This window comes from Vombatus ursinus, unplaced genomic scaffold (assembly GCF_900497805.2).
Source record: "Vombatus ursinus unplaced genomic scaffold, bare-nosed wombat genome assembly UNPS02014813.1, whole genome shotgun sequence".
NCBI lineage: Eukaryota > Metazoa > Chordata > Mammalia > Diprotodontia > Vombatidae > Vombatus > Vombatus ursinus.
The window spans coordinates 21747844-21767802 of NW_020954591.1; the positions used below are offsets into that span (position 1 = coordinate 21747844).

At 36.6% G+C, this 19959-nt stretch overlaps 1 protein-coding gene across 1 annotated transcript in view; it reads right to left on the bottom strand.

Annotated features, from left to right (window-relative positions):
- Positions 1-19959, bottom strand: part of PARP4 (poly(ADP-ribose) polymerase family member 4) — a 98548-nt gene that overhangs the window by 59607 nt on the left and 18982 nt on the right. The window contains exons 5-14 of the mRNA XM_027877607.1: positions 19352-19427; positions 18515-18628; positions 13470-13619; positions 12724-12861; positions 11077-11247; positions 8099-8259; positions 6245-6382; positions 4938-5036; positions 3395-3578; positions 1717-1876 (exon numbers count right to left, since the gene is read on the bottom strand). Coding sequence (XP_027733408.1) covers positions 1717-1876; positions 3395-3578; positions 4938-5036; positions 6245-6382; positions 8099-8259; positions 11077-11247; positions 12724-12861; positions 13470-13619; positions 18515-18628; positions 19352-19427 — 1391 coding nt within the window. The remainder of the gene's footprint in view (positions 1-1716; positions 1877-3394; positions 3579-4937; positions 5037-6244; positions 6383-8098; positions 8260-11076; positions 11248-12723; positions 12862-13469; positions 13620-18514; positions 18629-19351; positions 19428-19959) is intronic.

Here is a 19959-nt window from a genome sequence, read left to right on the forward strand (position 1 = left end):
CAGAATTGGCCAAATGGAAAAAGAGGCACAAAAATTCACTGAAGAAAAAACTCCTTAAAAAGTAGAATTGGTCAAATGGAAAAGGAGGTAGAAAAGCTCACTGAAGAAAGTAATTTCTTAAAAATTAGAACTGAGCAAATGGAACCTAATGACTTTATGAGAAATTAAGAACAATAAGACAAGACCAAAAAAATGAAAAAAATAGAAGACATGTGAAGTATCTCATTGGAAAAAATAACTGACCTGGAAAATAGATCCAAGACAGCAATTTAAAAATTATTTGACTACCCATGATTAAAGAAAAAAAAAACCTAGACATCATCTTTCAAGAAATTATCAAGGAAAATTGCTCTGATATTCTAGAACTGAAAGGTAAAATAGAAATTGAAAGAATCCACCAATCACCTCCTGAAAGAGATCTCAAAATAAAAACTCTCAGGAATGTTATAGCCAAATTCTAGAGCTCCCAGGTCAAGGAGAAAATATTACAAGCAGCCAGAAAATAACAATTCAAATATCATGGAGCCACAGTCAGAGTAACACAAGATTTAACAGCTTCTACATTAAAGGATCATGGTCTTGCAATATAATATTCTGAAAGGCAAAGGAGCTAGGATTACAACCAAGAATCACCTACCCAGCAAAACTGAGTATAATTCTTTAGAGGAAAAAAATAAACATTCAAAGAAACAGAGGACTTTCAAGCATTCTTGATGAAAAGACCAGAGCTGAGCAGAAAATTTGACTTTCAAATACAAGACTCAAGAGAAGCATAAAAAGGTAAACAGGAAAGGCAAATCATAAGGGACTTAATAAGATTAAACTGTTTAATCCTACATGGGAAGATGATACTTGCAACTCATAAGAACTTTCTCATTATTAGGACAGTTAGAAAGAATATATATAGACAGAGGGCACAGATGTGAGTTGAATATGAAGGGATGATATCTGAAAAAAATAAAATTAAGGAGAGAGGAATGCACTGGGTGAAACAGGAAGGGAAAGGTAGAATGGGGTAAATTATCTCATACAAAACAGGCAAGAAAAAGCTTTTACAGTGGAGGGAAAGATGGGCGAGAGGAGGAGGAGTGAGTGAACCTTACTCTCGTCAGAATTGATTCAAAGAAGGAATAACATACATACTCAATTGGGTATAGAAATCTATCTTACCCTACAGGAAAGTAGGAGGGAAGGGGAATAAGAAAATGTTAAGATTGGTATGATTCAGTTTCTCCAGCAATACTTACTTTTTGGTCTTTGGACAAAGATCTCACTTCTAAAGTCCCAATAATTAAGGCTTATAGACAATCAGAAAAACTATGATTCTTAACATCCCTCTTCCCCATTTTTCAACATTCTGCCACTCTCTCTGTAGAAGGGGAAAGAGGTCATATAAAGATGAAGGCCATTTTATACTTTTCTTTGTTTTATGGTATGCTATTGTCCAAGAAATTCATCACCAAGTGGCCAACCTACTAGTGTTCAACGTCTCACCAGACAGTCTTTCACTAAGACTATATATACTCAAAGTCTTTCCACCATGGTAGAGTAGCTGGAGCTTGCACTTCATTGCCCTAGGTCCTGAGACTCTGGGTTACTTTCACCCAACTAGGAGACTTTGGAGCAAGATTTTGTCCTATAAATATTACCAAACATAGGCACTTGGTAAATGTGTTTTTAAAAAGTGAATGAATTAATTAAATTAGAAACTCTTACCTTTAAGTTGTGAATGATCATTTAAAAACTCAGGTCTATTTTCCTCCCACTCAGTATCAACACAAGGACAAAAGTCCTTTACTTGGTCTCCACGCACACAAAAGTTAACAAGGTATTTCATTTTAACCTGACTGGTTTTGTATACAACAAATTCATCATCCTAGGACAAGTAAAATGAAATCCTTAATAAATTGGTGGAAAAAGTTACAGAAGTAGATGTTTCCAAAAAATATATATATATTTACAAGCTGATTTAGAATTTGATGTTAATACAACCCACCTATGATGATGTGGATTTCATGACTGTGTAATTGATAGAAATAATTTGAGGACAGAGAGGTAAGGTAATATGAAAAATCCTTTTTATAAACTCTATCTTTCCAATCTTGTATTACACTCCCTTCCAAGTGGTGTGGAGGAGTGGATAGAGAGTGGATCTTGAAGTCAGGAAGAGTGGGGATCCAATCCTGCCTCTGATATGCATCCTGGCAGCCCCTAGACAATTTTCTAGAATATAAATTGAAGTTACACTGATTTTTCCCCTCTTTTACTTTTTAAATATTTTTTCTTTCAAAAATACTATTTGTTATATAGGATGGCTTTTTGGGAAGGAGAGAAAAAGAGACACTGGGGGAAATTATGATGATACAATAAAATGCATCAATAAAAAGTTATTAAAGGGGCAGCTAGGTGGCGCAATGGATAGAGCACTGGCCCTGGAGTCAGGAGAACCTGAGTTCAAACCTGGCCTCAGCCACATAATACTTACTAGCTGTGTGACCCTGGGCAAGTCACGTAAACCCAATTGCTTCACCAAAAATAAATAAATAAATAAAGTCATTTTTACAAAAAAGAGAAGTTGCAGAGAAAGTGTTGGCCTATATTGGAAGATGGAGTTTCCTTACCTGGGAATTTCATATACAGATGAAATCACAGGTCTAGTCCCTATCCCTATCTCACTACCCTTTATTTTGTATTTCAGCCAAATAATTACTTCCTGCCCCCTAAATACACAACGTATTCTTGTGTCTCCATGGCTTTGCTTGCAGAATTCCTTTTTCCTAGAATCCTCTCCCCATTTCACCTGTTGAATTCCTACCTATCCTTTAAAGCCCAACTCCTTAAAGAAGCCTCCTCTGATCCCTCAATCAATAATGTCCTTCCCTCTCAGATCTTACATAGCACACTTTTGTGTGCCTTTAATGCACTTGCCATAAAGTAGCATATATTCTAGTTATGTCTATCAACCTGCAAGGCAGCATCGTGCAATGGAGAGAGTTCTGGATTTGTAGTGAAGAGTCCAGGTTCAAATCCCCATTCTACCACAAACTTGCAGGGTCACTGAGCAAATTACTTACCTTTTCTAGAACTTAGTTCCCTCAATTATAAAATAGAGGTGAGGGGACTGCTGGACTATATAACTTCTGAGTTGCCTTACAGTTCTAAATCCATTTTCTACTAGTTCTACCAGCTCCTTGAGGGCAGAGACCATGTCTGATCTAAATTTTTCATCTGGTCCAGGGCCTACCACAGTATTCTTTTGTCATGAACATTTAATATACATTTGTTGTATTGTACTCATTTAAACATCAACATATTTGATTCAAGGGATTAGAATAACTAAAGACTCTTCTTTTAATATTCAATATATCACCTGATTGCATCAATATATAAATACCTCGAAGTCTGAGATGATGTGTTCTGTTCTCCGAATTCCATGCACACTGTCGTAACTTGGTGGTGGCTCAGTTAATGAGAAATCTCTCTTGTACAAATTCATACAGGATCCAAGGGCGACATCACAAACAACCAGGAATCTAGTGCCATTTGTTTTATTTGATGTTGAATACTTAATGCTTGCACTATATGTGAAAGAATACATGCCATTATAGCACATTTGTATGATTTTGTTTTTTAAGGACAATATAATAATGTACACATCCTATCAATGGACTTAGTTATATTAGTAAAAAAAATTTATTAAGAATTATGAAATCCAAGCAAATTGCTTTCTTTTTTGGAGGTATATTTACTCTTTATAGCAAAACTAAGGGGTGGGGTTTGAACTCAAAACATATATAATTTTTCAAGAAGCTAGAAAAAAATCCACAAGCACCAGATTACAGAACCTTTTTAAATGACATAAATGAAACAACAGAAGTCTTTGCTATAAATGAACTCAATACATTCATATTTCACTACCAATGTTCACTTTGAAACTACAAAAGTCAATAAATATAGCTCAAAAAAGAAATAGAGGAAAGAAGGTGGCGAAAGTTCATCAGAGATTAGCTTCTTTTCTTGATGAAGATTTATACAATTAATTAAATTTAGTTAATTACAGTTAATTAATTACAATTCCCCATTTCACTAGTTTTTCTTAGAGTCATAAAGGTTACAGTCTCATTGGTAGTTTACCTATAGAAAACTGTTTTAATTATCATTGTAAGAAAAATTGACTTTGCAGAGGTGATTAAATCGGACAACATTCCTTCTCGCCCCAATTGACAACTAATTAGTTTGTATAAAGGCAAATATAAGTAAGAGTATAAAGGAAGAAACACCTTTTCTTTATAGTCTTGTTGTGTATACAATTCACATATAATGGTGAATAACTTTGTAGTAAATCAATGTTACTGAAAGATCAGTTCCCCCAAATTTATGAAAACAAAAGACATAAGCAAAACTTCATAGTCTTTGCTGCTAGGGAGGCAGAGGCTGGTAGATTGAGTTTAACAGTTCTGAGCACAATGGGCTCAAGCTGAAGATTTCCTGTAGTAATGTCAGCACCAGGATGGTGTAAGGGTCTGCCTAAGGAGGGGCAAACTAGTCCAAGTTGGAAAAACTGAGCAGGCAAAAGATACTGTGTTGATCCATGGTAGACTCAAGACTCTGAGAGTCTGGGCCCTTCCATCTGGGGCAAGATAGGGAGACTCAGTATTCCTCCGAACCAACACACACGCACATGTGAGCACATACACACACACACACATACACATACACACACACACACACACACACAAACACACTCCCCAAACAAAAACCAAGAGATTTAACTATAACTATGCTAAAAAAAAAATCAGTCACATACAGTACATTTGTTACTTGGGAGGGAAATTCCACAAACAATACTGAAAAAAAAGTGAAGCATCTAGTGGGTACTCAATTATTCACTGATTATGAGAGTGAAGGAGAAGCATAGTTGAGAATACTGTACTGACCTGAGAGAATCACTGAAGTATATTCCACTACCAAGATTTCCAAAATCTGTTCTTTCTATTCCATGATCTTCAACCAATCTTTTGGGTAATAGCAATCCCCTATAAAAAGAAAGAATGTCATAGTCATGTAGGGGAGAAAATATGTTTCATCTCAGATTCACAACTGTAGTTCATATACACACATAAAAACATAAACCGGGGAATGGGGGTAGCTAGGTGGCCCAGTGGATAGAGCACCGGCCCTGAAGTCAGGAGGACCTGAGTTCAAATCCGGCCTCAGATCAAACACTTGACACTTACATCACTTAACCCCAATTGCCTAAAAAAAAAATAAAAAAAAAAATAAACCAAACAAATCTTAAGATGCATTTCAAGTTAATCAAGGTGGGGAAAGAGGTCAGGGTACTACTTAAATTACAAAATCATATCCCTAGTTGCTCATCACAATAGAATCAATATAATCATTCCATGTTCGGACTACAGTTCTCCCTGCCCTCAGGCTCTTTCTATTTCATTTCCCACAACTTTCATGGTAATTTTCTTCAGGTTTTTTTTTTTTTTAGGCAATTGGAGTTAAGTAACTTGTCCAGGGTCACACAGCTAGTAAGTATCAAATGTTTGGTCTGAGCGGCGTTTGAACTCAGGTCCTCTTGACTTCAGGGCTGGTGCTCTACCCACTGCGTCACCTAGCTGCCCCATAATTTTCTTCAGTTTTAAAAAAAGAATTCCTTTTCTTTTATTATGAACTTTCTGTGTGGCTCACAGAAAACCTATTATCATTCACAGCTTCTAAATTCTTTCAAATTGTTTATGATACAAATGAGAAGGTTATATAAGTCCACATGGCAAAAAAGATAAGAATTCCAAATTGCTAAACTGGTTGAAAAATAAAGCCATTTCCATTCTCTAATAAAAATATTCTTATGGTTTAAAATAAATGGGAATAGAGTGATTAATTTAAATGATCGCAACTACTCAAATGCTCATCTTAATCATATGTATTTATAATATATACACACATATATTTATATGTCAACATATTGATATATCAATGGTATGTCTAATAATTAATATCTTCCTTTATTTTTAAACTTAATTTTTAAAAATACATTTGAGTAACAAAGGTACTGAATTTTTCCTTGGCTGAAAGGTTTTAAAGGAAAGATTGGTTTTCCCATCAGATTTTCTACATGTATAATAATAAATCATTACAGAACTAAGATGAAAATAATTTTTAGGAACAAGTTAAGGGAATTCTTGTTTAAGTATGAAAAACTTTAAAATTGGGGGAAATAAAGATAGATTACCGGGAAAGAATTCCAACAATATTTCTCCCAAGTGTTCCATGTAGTAAGGACTGCACATTGCCAAGCTTGCTTTGAAATTCCACAGTTTCATTAACTCTGCCAATTTGATATACATTTAAGATGTCCACTGGATTCTTCCTGCAAAAATTATGAAAGTAACCTTCAGACTATATTACTAATTCACCAAAAAGACTCAAAAAAAGACTTGAGGGTCAACTCTACACCAAGAGTTATACAAAATAAAAAGGGTTATACAACAGGGGTTACATAAAACAAAATAAAGTTGGGCAAGCGACTTCCTATGAAACTCTATAGGCTGGGTTTGTTTTTATTCTCATTAAATATTGGTCCTTTGATCACAGTGGTTATAGCCATATCGATGTGAGGGCAGACCTGTTTCCTGAAAGTGGGCATCAAAGTGGGCTGTATCTTGTTAAAATTACAATAAGTGTTGATTCTAGCATTTGATGAATATTTTGGACCCATGGGAAAATCTTACAAGAATCATCATTCCCTAAGAAAACTGATTTGCTCTCTTCAAATCACTTAAAACTAAACATTAAGTAAATTCTTGCCTTCTGATGGCCATTAGCACCATAAACTAGTATTGCATTACCACATGAAAATGGGTTTTACTCATGTACTACACAATCCAGAAAACTCAGTCAACTCACATTATTCATAATTCTAAAATACATTTTTTAATTGATTACTAGTGATGACTGCCAGCCACCTCCTGTTTTTCCACTGTTTCCTACCTAACCTAGTTTTCTTGGGATGAAGTTTAGACTTATTGTGCTCTCTGTAGGAAGGTCAAGTGTTATTCTTGAAGCCCTGTGGGAATTTCAAAGACCCATATAGTTGCTATGGCAGCCCTCTTGTGGAGGCTCTGGAGGGGCTAAAGTAGAGAGCAAATGACAAAATGAAGATTAACTACGCGTCAAATCTGTTTAGGCAAAAAATCATCTGTATTATTAAAGACTACCCTGAAGAACCAAAGAAAAGTGATAAAAAGAAATATCCTCTACTGTAATGTTATATCAAATGTCTGAGCACTGATTTATTATGGCATTTAGGAACCTTATACTGAGAAACTGAATAAACAGAAGCATATCCTCTGTTTGTGGTTAGGTAGAGTACATGTAGCAAAAAAGGTCAATACTTTTCCAAAATCTACGTGGTGGCCTCACTAAAACAATCAAAAGTTTCTTGCAAAGATAACTGTAAAGAGGATCATAGGATGGACTTTAGAGACTTTCCCGAGGTCATGTAGGAACCAACATTGGAACCAAACTCCTCTGATCCCAAAATTGAGACCTCTTTCCATTGTACCACAATATGTCTTAAAGGATGACAGGAGACAAAGCACAATACAAAGACAAAGCACAGAGGGTCAGGATTTTTCCAGGTGTGTTTTTGCCAAGTTTACAACTCTAGTTTTTTCATGCCACATTAAAAAGAAAAATAAAATCCAAAGTCAAATCACAGCCCCATACTTTTTCCCGTTTTTAATCTCGATTTTTAAAGGGGTCTCCCTGTGTAATAACAAAGAGATTAGTGAGTTGTAACACACAAGGCTCAAATGCTCTGATTTTTTAAATTTTCAAAGAGATGTAACTACTGCAAAAAAGAAAACTCAAGGTGTAATAATAAGGCAGGAAATCAAACACAGAAGATCAAAGAACCTGTAGATTATCAGGAAAGAAAGAAATCTAATAGCAACAGCAGGCTAAGAGTCAGGATTTTATTGAAGTTACCTGTTAGCAGTTCTGGTAGTATGGCACTTTTTACATGTGTCTGATATACTATTGTGTAATTAATTATACAACTCAAAAAACTAACTCTTTTGCTCACCCATAATTTTTTTGCAATACCTCTTCTTTAACCTTGGAAAACTCTCTAGTGTTCTCATCAACATGCTCAATTTTGCATCTCAGAGCTCGATATTTGGCAAGAGAAGGTGGGTTAGGTCTTGAGAGATTTGCTTCACTGACATTAACCACATCTCTTATGAGCTGTAGAGAGAAATAGTACAAAAACACTAAAATTACCACATATTGAGGTTACTATAATAAATATGTGCATGTCGATATATACATATATACATATATATGTATATATACTTATAGTTCTCTCATTAGGATAAAAAAATACACACAACTTTTTAACAGAAAAACTTTGATAAGTATTAATCTTTCTTGCTGTTGGCATATTAAGGCTTACTCATATAGGACCCTAGGATCATTGATTTAGAGGGGAAAGTGACCTCAGAGAACATTTATTTCAACCCCTTCATTTTAGAAATGAGGAAAAGAAAAACCAAGGAGGATAAGTGACCTGCCCAAAGGTTACACATTTCTCTCTGTGAGACTTTCTCTACCCTGCTGTAGAAACCTCTCCAAGCCTTGACTATTTCTCCCATTGGAAGTACCTTCCCCCTTGGCTGATTTCTTTTGGGATATCTACTTTTAGAGGCCAGCTAGGCCTTCATTCCTCTCCAGGCTACACTGACTCTCTATAGGTCTACTGCACCTTCTCTACCAAGCTGCTGGGATCTTCATCTCCCTCCCACCTGAGGGCAAGAACTGTCTTTCTTTCTGCTTGTTATTTGTATGGCCAGCACTTAACAGTGTTCCTGGAATATAGTAAGCGCCTGACAAATGCTTGTTGAAATCAGTGTGCTTTAAACTATGCCACATTACTTCCATATCACTATGTGGCCTATGACAGCATAGTATGGGATCAGTTAGGTATCTGAATTATGCTTTTTTAATGGACTTGCTGAATTTAACATATTCAGCTTGCATACTACTAATGAAGGCTGCTGCTGCTATTTTACTGAGAAAATTTTACTGCTATTTTGATTCCCTGGCCTCCCCACCTCTCACTCCCCACCACCCCCACCCATCAGAGGTTGCTGCTATTAGTAACTCAAGGCTAACATATGAGGAAGTTAGAGTGGGGCATACCAATTCATCAACATTTCAAATGGAACTTGGTGGAAATTTGTAGGACAAAATTTTCCAATAAGAAAACCTGGCTTACTCAGCCTTGCCCTTCTAGTTGCCTGTCACACATACCTAGTGCTAGTATGTCTTTCAAACTTATCTCTTAATGTTCTGCTTCCTTGATCATTGTATTTTCTCCAATTCTAACTTATTTCACTTAGCCCTAACCCTGAACAGCCTGTTCAGTATCTCTGTTACACCCTTTTAAAGTGCCCTGTGGAATTCCTGTTATTTTGTGATCAAACTTTCCTGCATGTTCAAACTCCCAACAAGTGGAGAAACTGTATGGTGGGTATCACCCACATTTGAGACTGGCACTTGGAGGTCAAGTGGAAGGCCTTCAGGGTGGTGAGTAGTGAATCATCAAAGTGGCAGATATTAGCATTCAGCAATGCTTGTCACATTGAATAGAACCTTGACACCACCCTTCAGGGCCTATCTTGAATGCTGCCATCTCTTGTCCCAGTGGGAAATAACTTTTTCCTTCTCTGAATTTGTACTGAATTCTTACTGCCCTTTTTTGTTGTTGTTCACTCATGTATGACTCTTTATGACCCCATTTTGAGGTTTTCTTGTCAAAGCTACTGGAGTGGTTTGCCATTTCCTTCTCCAGTTCATTTTACAGATGAGGAAACTGAGGCAAACAGAATCAAGTGACTTGCTCAGGGTCATACAGTAAGTGTCTAAGCCCGGATTTGAAGTCAGGAAGATGAGTCTTCCTATTCCAAGTCCAGTGCTCTGCCTACCACTTAGCCCCACTTAGCTGTCCCTTCTGCTCTTTTACATCTTGACATTCATTTTACAACTTATCTGTTCTATGAGACTGCAAGCTCTGGAGGGCAGAGACCACGTCTTATTCATCTTTATATCTCCTAATGCACCTTGCTTACTTTGTGCAAAGCACTGTGTTCTCCATAAATATGTGTTGAATTGATTGAATGGATATTTGAGAATAAAATGAGGATGAAGGAGAGCATTTAATATTGAGTTGGATGTTCTGTAGATATGAAGGTTCAAGGCAACAGGTAGCCACTCCCATTAGATAATTACCATTCTTAGTAATAGTATATATAATCAGTGACTTTAAAATGTTCAGGATTGGTCTCAGACACAATGATAGGTCATGTGGAGAAGTTTCTATTTCTATAATGTTATTCATTGAATCATAAAATTTTATGTCTGGAGTTTGTTTGACAATGAGAAAGCTGAACTTGACAAAGACCATGTAATTAGCAACTCATTACATAGGAATTTATTTCAAGAGAGGTTAAGGGTAGGGCCTGGACCTATGAGTTCATTGGTAAGGGAACTCTCGGGTGAGGAAACTCCTTCTACCAATGCAGGTTGGCCCCCTCTAGTCTCAAAGACTTGCCTACAGCTTGGAGAGGTTAAGTCATGCAGTCACTATGTGTCAGAGGCAAGACTATAACCCAGATCTTCCTGATTGCAAGGCCAACTCTCTATCCATTACATTACACTGCCTCTCCATTTTTTTTTTTTTTTTTTTTTTTTGGTGAGGCAATTGCCCAGAGTCACACAGCTAGTGAGTGTTATGTGTCTGAGGCCGGATTTGAACTCAGGTCCTCCTGACTCCAGGGCCAGTGCTCTATCCATTGCACCACCTAGCTGCCCCTCTTCATTCTTTTTAACAGAGAGCCTTTACAGACGTATTTCTGAATTTGAGCTAGTATATCAACATATTTATGAAGAGACTTTAAAAACCTGACTTAAAGAACTGAAAGACCCATTCATCAAAGTTCTTAAAAAGTCTTCATAGAAGTCCTTTTCAATATCTTGATTTAGCTATAAATTTCAAAGTAACACCTGGCAGAGATCTTCTTTCTTAGATAACAGTCTTCGGTTAACTTCATCTTCTGTACTTCTGTGAGGTATAAGTCGGTAGAATTCTGACATCAGCTTTCTTAACTCTTCTGTTGTTTCTCCTTTGTTTAATGCTGCCTTAACTTGAAGTAGAATTCCCTCAGCTTTGCTCACCTTTAATATAAAATATTATTACAATGAAATCTTGATAAATAGAGCAAAAAATAACCAAATCTTTGGTAGCCACATTGTAACTATTAATTCTAAAGATGAAAGCAACAGGATTCTTCAAAAAATATAGTAATAAAAAAATTGGACTCAGTTTACAGAAAGGAAGTATGATGCCAATTTTTGATGAGTATTATCGTACCTTTAGAAGATTTGCTTTTCAAATAAATCCACGAAGATGTTTGAATTAAATGATAATGAACAACAATAAAACTACTATGAAGTAGAATAGGAAAGATCCTATTAGATACCTGGTACATAATGTTATTTTACACAATCACAAGTCCAAAAATGATTTCAATACATCAAGGATCTATGATTCATCAGAAAAGGTGTTAGGATCTTATACCTTAGTCTAAGAGTTCTTAACTTTTTTTATGTCCCAGACCTCTCTGGCACACTGGTGAAGCTTATGGAGCCCTTCTCAGAAAAATGCTTTTAAATGAATAAAATAAAACACATAATGATTACAAAGGAAACCAATCATATTGAAATACAATTACCAAAACATTTTTTAAAAAGTTTATGGACCCCACATTAAGAGTCTTTTCCTTAGATAGTTTTATTTATATGGCCAAAATAAAATCATCTCCTGGAGGCCAGTTTTGGCCTTAGCTAGGATGATCCTTGGAAATCCATTTCCAGGTATGTACTTAAAGTCTGTCCACTTTAGTAGGACCTCAGTACTTATGCTCTGCTGTCATGGCCTTTAAGAACTCAGGATCATCCCCTTACATCAAACTTATTTTCAAAAAGCTTAAGATAAAATAATCATCACCAAGGTTTTTCTATTGGTAAGAGTTAGAAATTACTAAATTAGCTTTTTGGTACAAATCAGCCTCTTGTGAGTCTAGCAAGAATAAGGCAGTTTCTCCAAAGTCTCATCCCCACTGAATAAACTGGCTAGTGAAATTTTATATCTATTAAATTAAGTCACAGGATTGCTCAGAAATTTTTTTCTTTTCCTTCACATGGAAAATGGTCCCTGGCAATACATGATGCTGTGCTATTAATGTTCACATCGATGTTTCCAGTTTATTAAATATCATATTTTTTTTTTAGGCAATTGGGGGTAAGTGACTTGCCCAGGGTCACATAGCTAGTAAGTGTCAAGTGTTTGGTCTGAGGCCGGATTTGAACTCAGGTCCTTCTGACTTCAGGGCCGGTGCTTTATCCACTGTGCCACCTAGCTACCCCCTATTAAATATCATATTGTTAAGAAATATAGTTCAAAATAGTTCAATTATGGAACCCTCACCATGTTTTTGACTTAACAACTCAACTTGCTTTTCTATGCCACAGGCAGAATCTGACTTCAGTTAATATATACTATTAATGGATCTAATTATTATGTCTTAAGTTGCTATTCTGAAAACAAAACATTTTGAAGTAGAACATATTTTTCCCAAATCATTGACTTACATCATTTAGGCTGATGCTATTTGCTGGCTTGAGAAGAATGTTCTCCAAGTGGCCAAGAGCTTCCACCCAAATCAACTCCACTAAGGTACTCACTTCCTCACTTATAGTATCTCCATTTAACACATCTTCCAACAGCAACTGGAACCAAAAAACACTCAAGTTACAAAAGTGGAAATGTTTAAAAGCAACCTAAGAATGAGAGGGGAATGAAGAGAATCGTAATTATGGCCTAGAGTAGGGAGAAGTAACATGGACATTCTTGGCATTCTACAGCTCCTCATCATGATGCCTCTTTACTTTCTCACTCCTCCTTTCCTAATGCTTTCTCTAGTTCTCTCTCCCCCTCCTTTCTTCCTTTTTTTTCCCCCTTAGGTTTGTTTGCTTTAGGTCCTCCATTAAAACTTGTGGGCATTTCTTAGTCATATTAATGGTGCTTGGATTAAAAAGGCATATCCTGACCTATCTTATGAAGATAATCAAATGATGTGAAACTAAGTAGGGTTTGCTAATTACATACATTACCAATCAGTTACAGATGTTGCAGATTATCCCATTTGGCTACTATGACCTTTTCCATGGCTCTAAGCCAAATAATCTCTTATTTCTATAAGGTTTTTTTCTCTACTTTTGCAATTCTTTTCTGTTCTATCAATTTTTCACTTATGCCTTTTCTCTCAAGAATATTAAAATAAGTTACTTAAATAATTTGTGGTCAGAAGAAAGACAAATAAATAAATCAATCTAACTGCTTGTAACTTCTCAGATGCTAGTAGGTTTGCTTCAGGTGGACAACTTTCTGATGGCAGAAATCCTTGTTTCTTCAGTTCTTCAATATAATTCTCATAGTATTCAACTGCATCTTCAGATGTATTTTTTCTAGATAAATGTCTTCTAGTCTGTGAATTACAGTACATATCAAAGTGTTAGAATAAGAACACTTTATTTACCCAGTAGTCACTTATCCAGTAATCTCAACTATCTGAAACACATCCAAAAGTTGTCAGGTAAACAAAAATGTTCTTTGAGTAACAAAAATAGATTTCAAAGTCTATTTATTACAGCTTGTGCTTATTTACTTTTACTTTACATAGAGTACTAACAAATTCAGTTATACGGTTTCCCAGTTTTGGGAAAATTAAAAACAATTGTAGAAGGAGAAGAAAGGAGGAAAAGACTATTCCTCAACCCAGGAACACCAATAAGGAGCAAGAAATAACAGCTGACAGAAAGTGAGAAGGTAGAAAAACTATAAAAAGCAGACTGGAATTCATAAGGCAGAGTAGTCTAAAGCAGTCTAGAATTTTGTAGGGGCAAACATCTTTATATACTTCAATGGTCCCAAGGATATCACTATATAATAACACAGCATATTAGTTGATATTCATAATCATGGACTTGAGAAAATGTTAAATTATATTTTGAATTTCATAAGGAAATCCATTAAATATCTAAAATTTAAAAATTTTGACATTTAAAGGAGCAAGTTTCAGATATCTAGAAAATTCACTTAAGTAGAATATCTCATTCTATAATAACGCCAATTAAATAGGCCACATCTTTTTTTTTTTTTGGATGAGGTAACTGGGGTTAAATGACTTGCCCAGAGTCACACAGCTAGTAAGTGTCATGTGTCTGAGGTTGGATCTGAACACAGGTCCTCCTGACTCCAGGGCCAGTGCTCTATCCACTGTGCCACCTAGCTGTCCCCCACATCTTTACTGTCACAAAATTGACTGAAATGTTTAAAGAACTAAAAATCCAATTGTGCTTATTTTTTAACTGTTAAAATTTTTTGATTTAGTAAGGAAAAACACTGTCTTAAAGGATCTCCTCCAACATATACATGGGAAAAGCCTTATAAAATAATAAAAGATACCCTGGCTACCTCAAGATCAAAACTAACTGTTGGATCTCCTCTGCACAAAATCAAGAGATGTATGTTCTCTGATGTAAGGCATTTGTCTCTGTCATGGAAGATATCTAGTGCAGAATTCAAATAGAAGTAGTATTCCCTTTAGATGGAGGGACCTTCAAGATCTTCCTATTTGTAGATGACATTATTGAATGTAACCCCCAGAGACTCTATTACTGATATGTTAGAGGACTACAGGGTATAGCATATGGAGGCATACAGGAGAGCCCAAGTTCCATCCAGTTTCTATTGCCTTTGACTTTGGAGGGTTAAATAACTTCCTTCTAGGGAGAAGCCAGGAGGCTATATAATACGGAAAAAGAGGAAGAAACATGGTTCTGGAATTCTATATGGGCTGATTCCATGCTGTCTAGGAAATATGTATAGGGAACAGAGTAATTTAGGTTGGTAGCTGTTGTTCACCTGATGCTGATCTATGAGCAGAGAGCAGCAGAGGTGATCCACTAAGCACCTGGAACCTGACCAGATGCAAATGAGGTGGGTACTGACTGGGATTCTTTATACTGGTCTCACCATATTTCTTATTGTTTCTTCCTTCTAACAGTGGAGAGGAAGAAAAAGGAGTGGAAAGGGATGACAGACTGCAATTCTCTAGCTTCAGCCATTTCAGTTTACAAGTGTTACTTTTAACCATTATCTGTGATTCTATACTATTTGAAACTGCAACTAAAATAAACAGGAATTTATGATGATTCTAGTCTCTGCCTACAAGTATGCAGTTGTAGATTGAGACAGGGGACGTAAACCAATTGAGAAGAAAACAAAAAGCTGAAGATGGTGGCCAAGTCCTTGGGCTCATCTTGGCCATCACATGTTCTTGCTGCCATAAAATTCTAGTCATTATTGTCCCAGAGGCAGGGGATAGTAGAGAAATCTCCTTCTCCCTTTACTGGAAGTCCAACTGAGAGGAAGTACTGGAGGGGTGGTAAAAGAAAGAAATGGGGCTGGTTCTTTTCAAGAATTTTTTTAGCCCACTGAGTGGGTGGCACCTCTTGACTCTGTAGCAAATCATCTTCAATACATTTTATGTCACTGGTGAGCAATCAGAAGCTACTATATCATCTCAATAATGAACATGTCCTTCAGCAAGGGGTCAGAGCACATGTCCCACAGAAAGTGACCAGAATTCAGGCCCAGCTCCATTGGAGGTAACCTTAAGAGGTTCCTCAATCACCCCCATGATAACTGTAATATACCTTAGAACATTGCAGAACCTCCTAAATGAGGTCAATAATCACTCAAAAGAATTGTCTAGTTATCTAGAATAGAAAAACCTAGTGGATGAAGGATGCTTATTATTTAGATTGTAATATAAAGTTGCATGTCTAGCAGTTAGAGCTGGTCTGTCACTACATATATCTCAGAGAGACACTGTGATGGATAATAAATGAGTGTTCGCCAAGAGGTGAAAAGGAAGTTGCATTTGAGAAATTGTGCAGCACTCTCAAACCAAAGCTTCTCCCTGAAACAAACAAAATACACTATTTTCACGCAAGTATTCTTCCAATGATGTTTTGTGGCTCTAAATTATGGACTACTACAATCTGTGAAGAATCAAAATTATGGTCACCCAAAAGGCAATGGAGAGATGCAGGTGAGCATCAAAAGGCTACAATTTATTTCCAACAATGAACTGCAGGTCAAAAGGAATACCAAACATATAAAAAATGAAATGTCTAGCTAGGAAAGGAGGTAACCTGGTTATGTTCCAAAAAAAGACGACCCATACCCTGTACTGTTATCTACATAATATCAAGAAACCCAGAAGGCTCTGGCCTGTTGAGTAGGCACCATGGAGGATTTCTAGGAGGACATGGACAAGAATTAATGCATGGATAGGTGACTGACTGTTCTTTCAGAGGGGATACCCATAACGAGACCACAGACCTACTCAGCTATTAATGTATTCTATTTATTCTTCTCATTTAAATAAATCACAACATGTCAGGGGGAAATGTACCCAAATCCTTTTGAAATTATTCTTGCTAAGGTTGGTACATTGAGCCAAGAAATGAAGTGATATATGCCCTAATCAAATAAGTTCCAGAAGTTTTTGAGATTCTAAAATTGGAATTGTGCCCTATGCTTTTTTTAGATGTTGTTAATACCCAAAATGCACATATCAGTGCACTATTTTATTTCATTCTCTCTTTTTCCCTTTTTTCCCCTTAAGTAGACATTATATGAAACACTAAAGTATAATTAAATTATTCTTTATTAGATATAAGTGCATTTGCCTTTTATTTATTGGAAAATTATTACCCAAAGGGTAGTGGAAAAATACAACATAAGTGGCAACATCTTACCAACACTGAATTGCCTGTGAGAGACTGAAAGAAGGGTTCTTAGAAATAGAGATAAAAAATAAAGAGAGGAAGTTGTACAGAAAAAAGTCCCCAGAGGCAGAGGTTTCAGCAGGATCTGATAATGGTGGGGACTACCCCTAATGGCTTTCAGGCATTGTTTTGGGCTGTGAACTTCAGACCATCTTTATTATTGTTGTTTAGTCATTTTTCAGTCACTTCCAACTTTTCATAACCCCATTCGAGGTTTTCTTGGCAAAGATCCTGGAGTAGCTTTGCCATTTTCTTCTCCAGCTCATTTTACAGATGAGGAAACTGAGGCAAAGAGGATTAAGTGATTTGCCTAGGGTCATACTGCTAGCAAGTGTCTGAGGTCAGACTAGAACCTAGATCTTTCCTGACTTCAGGCCTTGAGCTTTATCCATTGTGCCACCTAACTGCCCCAGAACATCTTTAGTCCTTCAGTAAGCTAATAGTCAGATACTGTTCAAAGCTTTTTCTGTCGCTCTTTGTATTTAAGCCTCTTGAAGCTTTGCTCTGAATGAACAGGAAAAGCAGCTCATATGGGGCAGCTGTTCTCTGGGCTGCAAGATGATGACTAAAACAGAAGTGCCCCCAAAGACCAGATGAAAACAAGACAAGGGCCCAAGTTTCTTCTACCTTGTTTTGTAGTTTAGCTCTATTATTGGGGGACGCAGTGGAAACAGTGCCAGTCTGGAGGACTCATCTTTCTGAGCTGGGGTCACAAAGAGTCAGACACAACCGAAATGAATGAACAACAACCGCTACTATTTCTAAACAAAGAAAAGAATATCTTGAAGGACTGTGGAATTGAGAGAGGATAACAAGATTTTTCCAACTACATAATTGAATCAATTTTCTGAAGGGCCCTAATTAGCCTGAAAATGAGCAACCATTTTATGACAGTTATAATAGGCAACATTACATAGTGGTTAGAGAGCTGGCTTCAGGAAGACCTGTTCAAGTCCGGCCTCTGACACGAGCTGGCTATGTGACCCCAGGCAAGGCACAGCAGCTCTCAGTGCTCTGTGTCTCTCTCTAAGACTCAAAGTTGCAGAGAAGGTGCTGACCTACACTGGCAGGGGGAATTCTCTCTATTGGTAAAATCACAGGCCCATCCCCAACCCTAACCATTATAAACATGCCTTTAAATAATCTAGAATATTCAAGATAGTGTTGTCTTCTCTAAGCAATTTTCTACTCCGTCCATTTGACACAATCCTTCCAACTACTAATGAGATGTGGTTATCATTAATGATAAACTCTATCCTAATTGTTCAGGGGCTGTCAAAGATTGCACTACTGTATATGAAATGAGTGGGGACAGAGACAGGAAGTTCCAGCACAATTGTTGCATCTCTGGCAAATTCAAATAGAAATAAAACATGTGAATTTCATATTAGTGATATAATTCCTTTGTATCAAACTGTTAATCAGTACAGCCCTAAGAACCTGATAGGGTGATTTGTTGAGAAAACAGGTCCAGGAAAGCAACCCTAATCGCTGATGAGCACATACAAAGCAACATAAATACCTTAACTCCTCCTGGCAGCAGCAGATTCGCAGCTACAAGAAAAGAAAAGTCAGGATTTTCTTGGAAGCACTGCAATTCCACCACCACAACTTCCTTCTCTCCCTCTGACTTAATCTGGAAAAGGTACAGCATGATATTCTAAATTATGTCACTTTTATGCTCTTTTTACATATAGAAGAGGAGGTTTTCTTTCAGTTTCTAAAAAAATGTTATTTGATGCAGAATTCTGGTTTTGGCTGTACTGTAGATTTCTATGCAGGGATTTTGCACTCCTAGAATCCTGGAAATACTTTTCAGACACAGATAAGAGGAATAGAGGAGGGGAAGGAGTGGAGATGTAGCAGCTCCAAAGAGTGAGTAGAGGTGCTGGCATGGAGTTGGTCCCACCTGTTCTTAAGGATCACTTTTGACTTTACCGGTAACGAGCCTTGGCGGAAGTCATTGAACCTTTCAGTGCCTCAGACAGCTCTTCCAGACTAGAGTTACAGAGAAAGTGCCAACAGGCATGGATAGTGGAAGTTCTTGCCTAGAAACTCCCTACATTGATGAAATCACAATTCTAGTTTCAAAAAAACAACCATGAAGTGGGATGGAGGTACCAGTGGGACCTGAGTCTTCCCTAATGCAGCAGTGTTCTGACGTCTGTCTTCATTTGAGGAATCCTGATTGTGAAAAACAAAACTTTTTCTAAATGCAACTGCTGCCAAAATTTAACATAACTTTATGAAATCTATCCTTTAAGCTGAGGATATTGAAGCTTTCAAAATAAGTAGGAAAAATTATTAAACAAAATATTTAAAAACCATTAATTTCACATACTAGAAATTGAATTCTTACTTTTTCCAAGAAGCTATACTTTGCAACTTCAAAATCTTGAGGAACATGAGGGATATTGTCATCTTCTGTACAAAATCTGAAATTTAAACAATAATTTCTTAAATATTAAAGTGTGTTTTTGAGAAGAATTTTGCATTGCCATAAAGATTTTTATGGTAGAGTCCTGTTCTGGTAGATTCACTAGCTCATAAAAACATTGATCCGCATCCCATTTAAGTGGAAAGAAGCTTTAGAAGTCAACCAGACAAACTCCCATCTTTTATAAGTGACATCATATCTCTGCCTATTGCCCACTTATGCATTATCACAATGGGTGAGACTGCCAAATAATCCATATTCCTGTTCCACATATATTAAAACATCATGAATATTTGTATTAGACAGAAGTAATAGAACAGAGACAAGTTTTTCCTGAGAGAAGTTTATATGATAAAATGTCATACAATGTAAAGTAGAACAAGAATTTGTGGAATGAGCCTGAGAAATTGGTCTCAGTGAGACAAAGTCTAGTTTATAGTCCTTATTCTAGATTTTATCCTTTCTTCTTTATATTGAGAGGTAGTATGGTTTAATGGACAGAGTGGGCCTTTAAGTGAAAAAACCTGGCT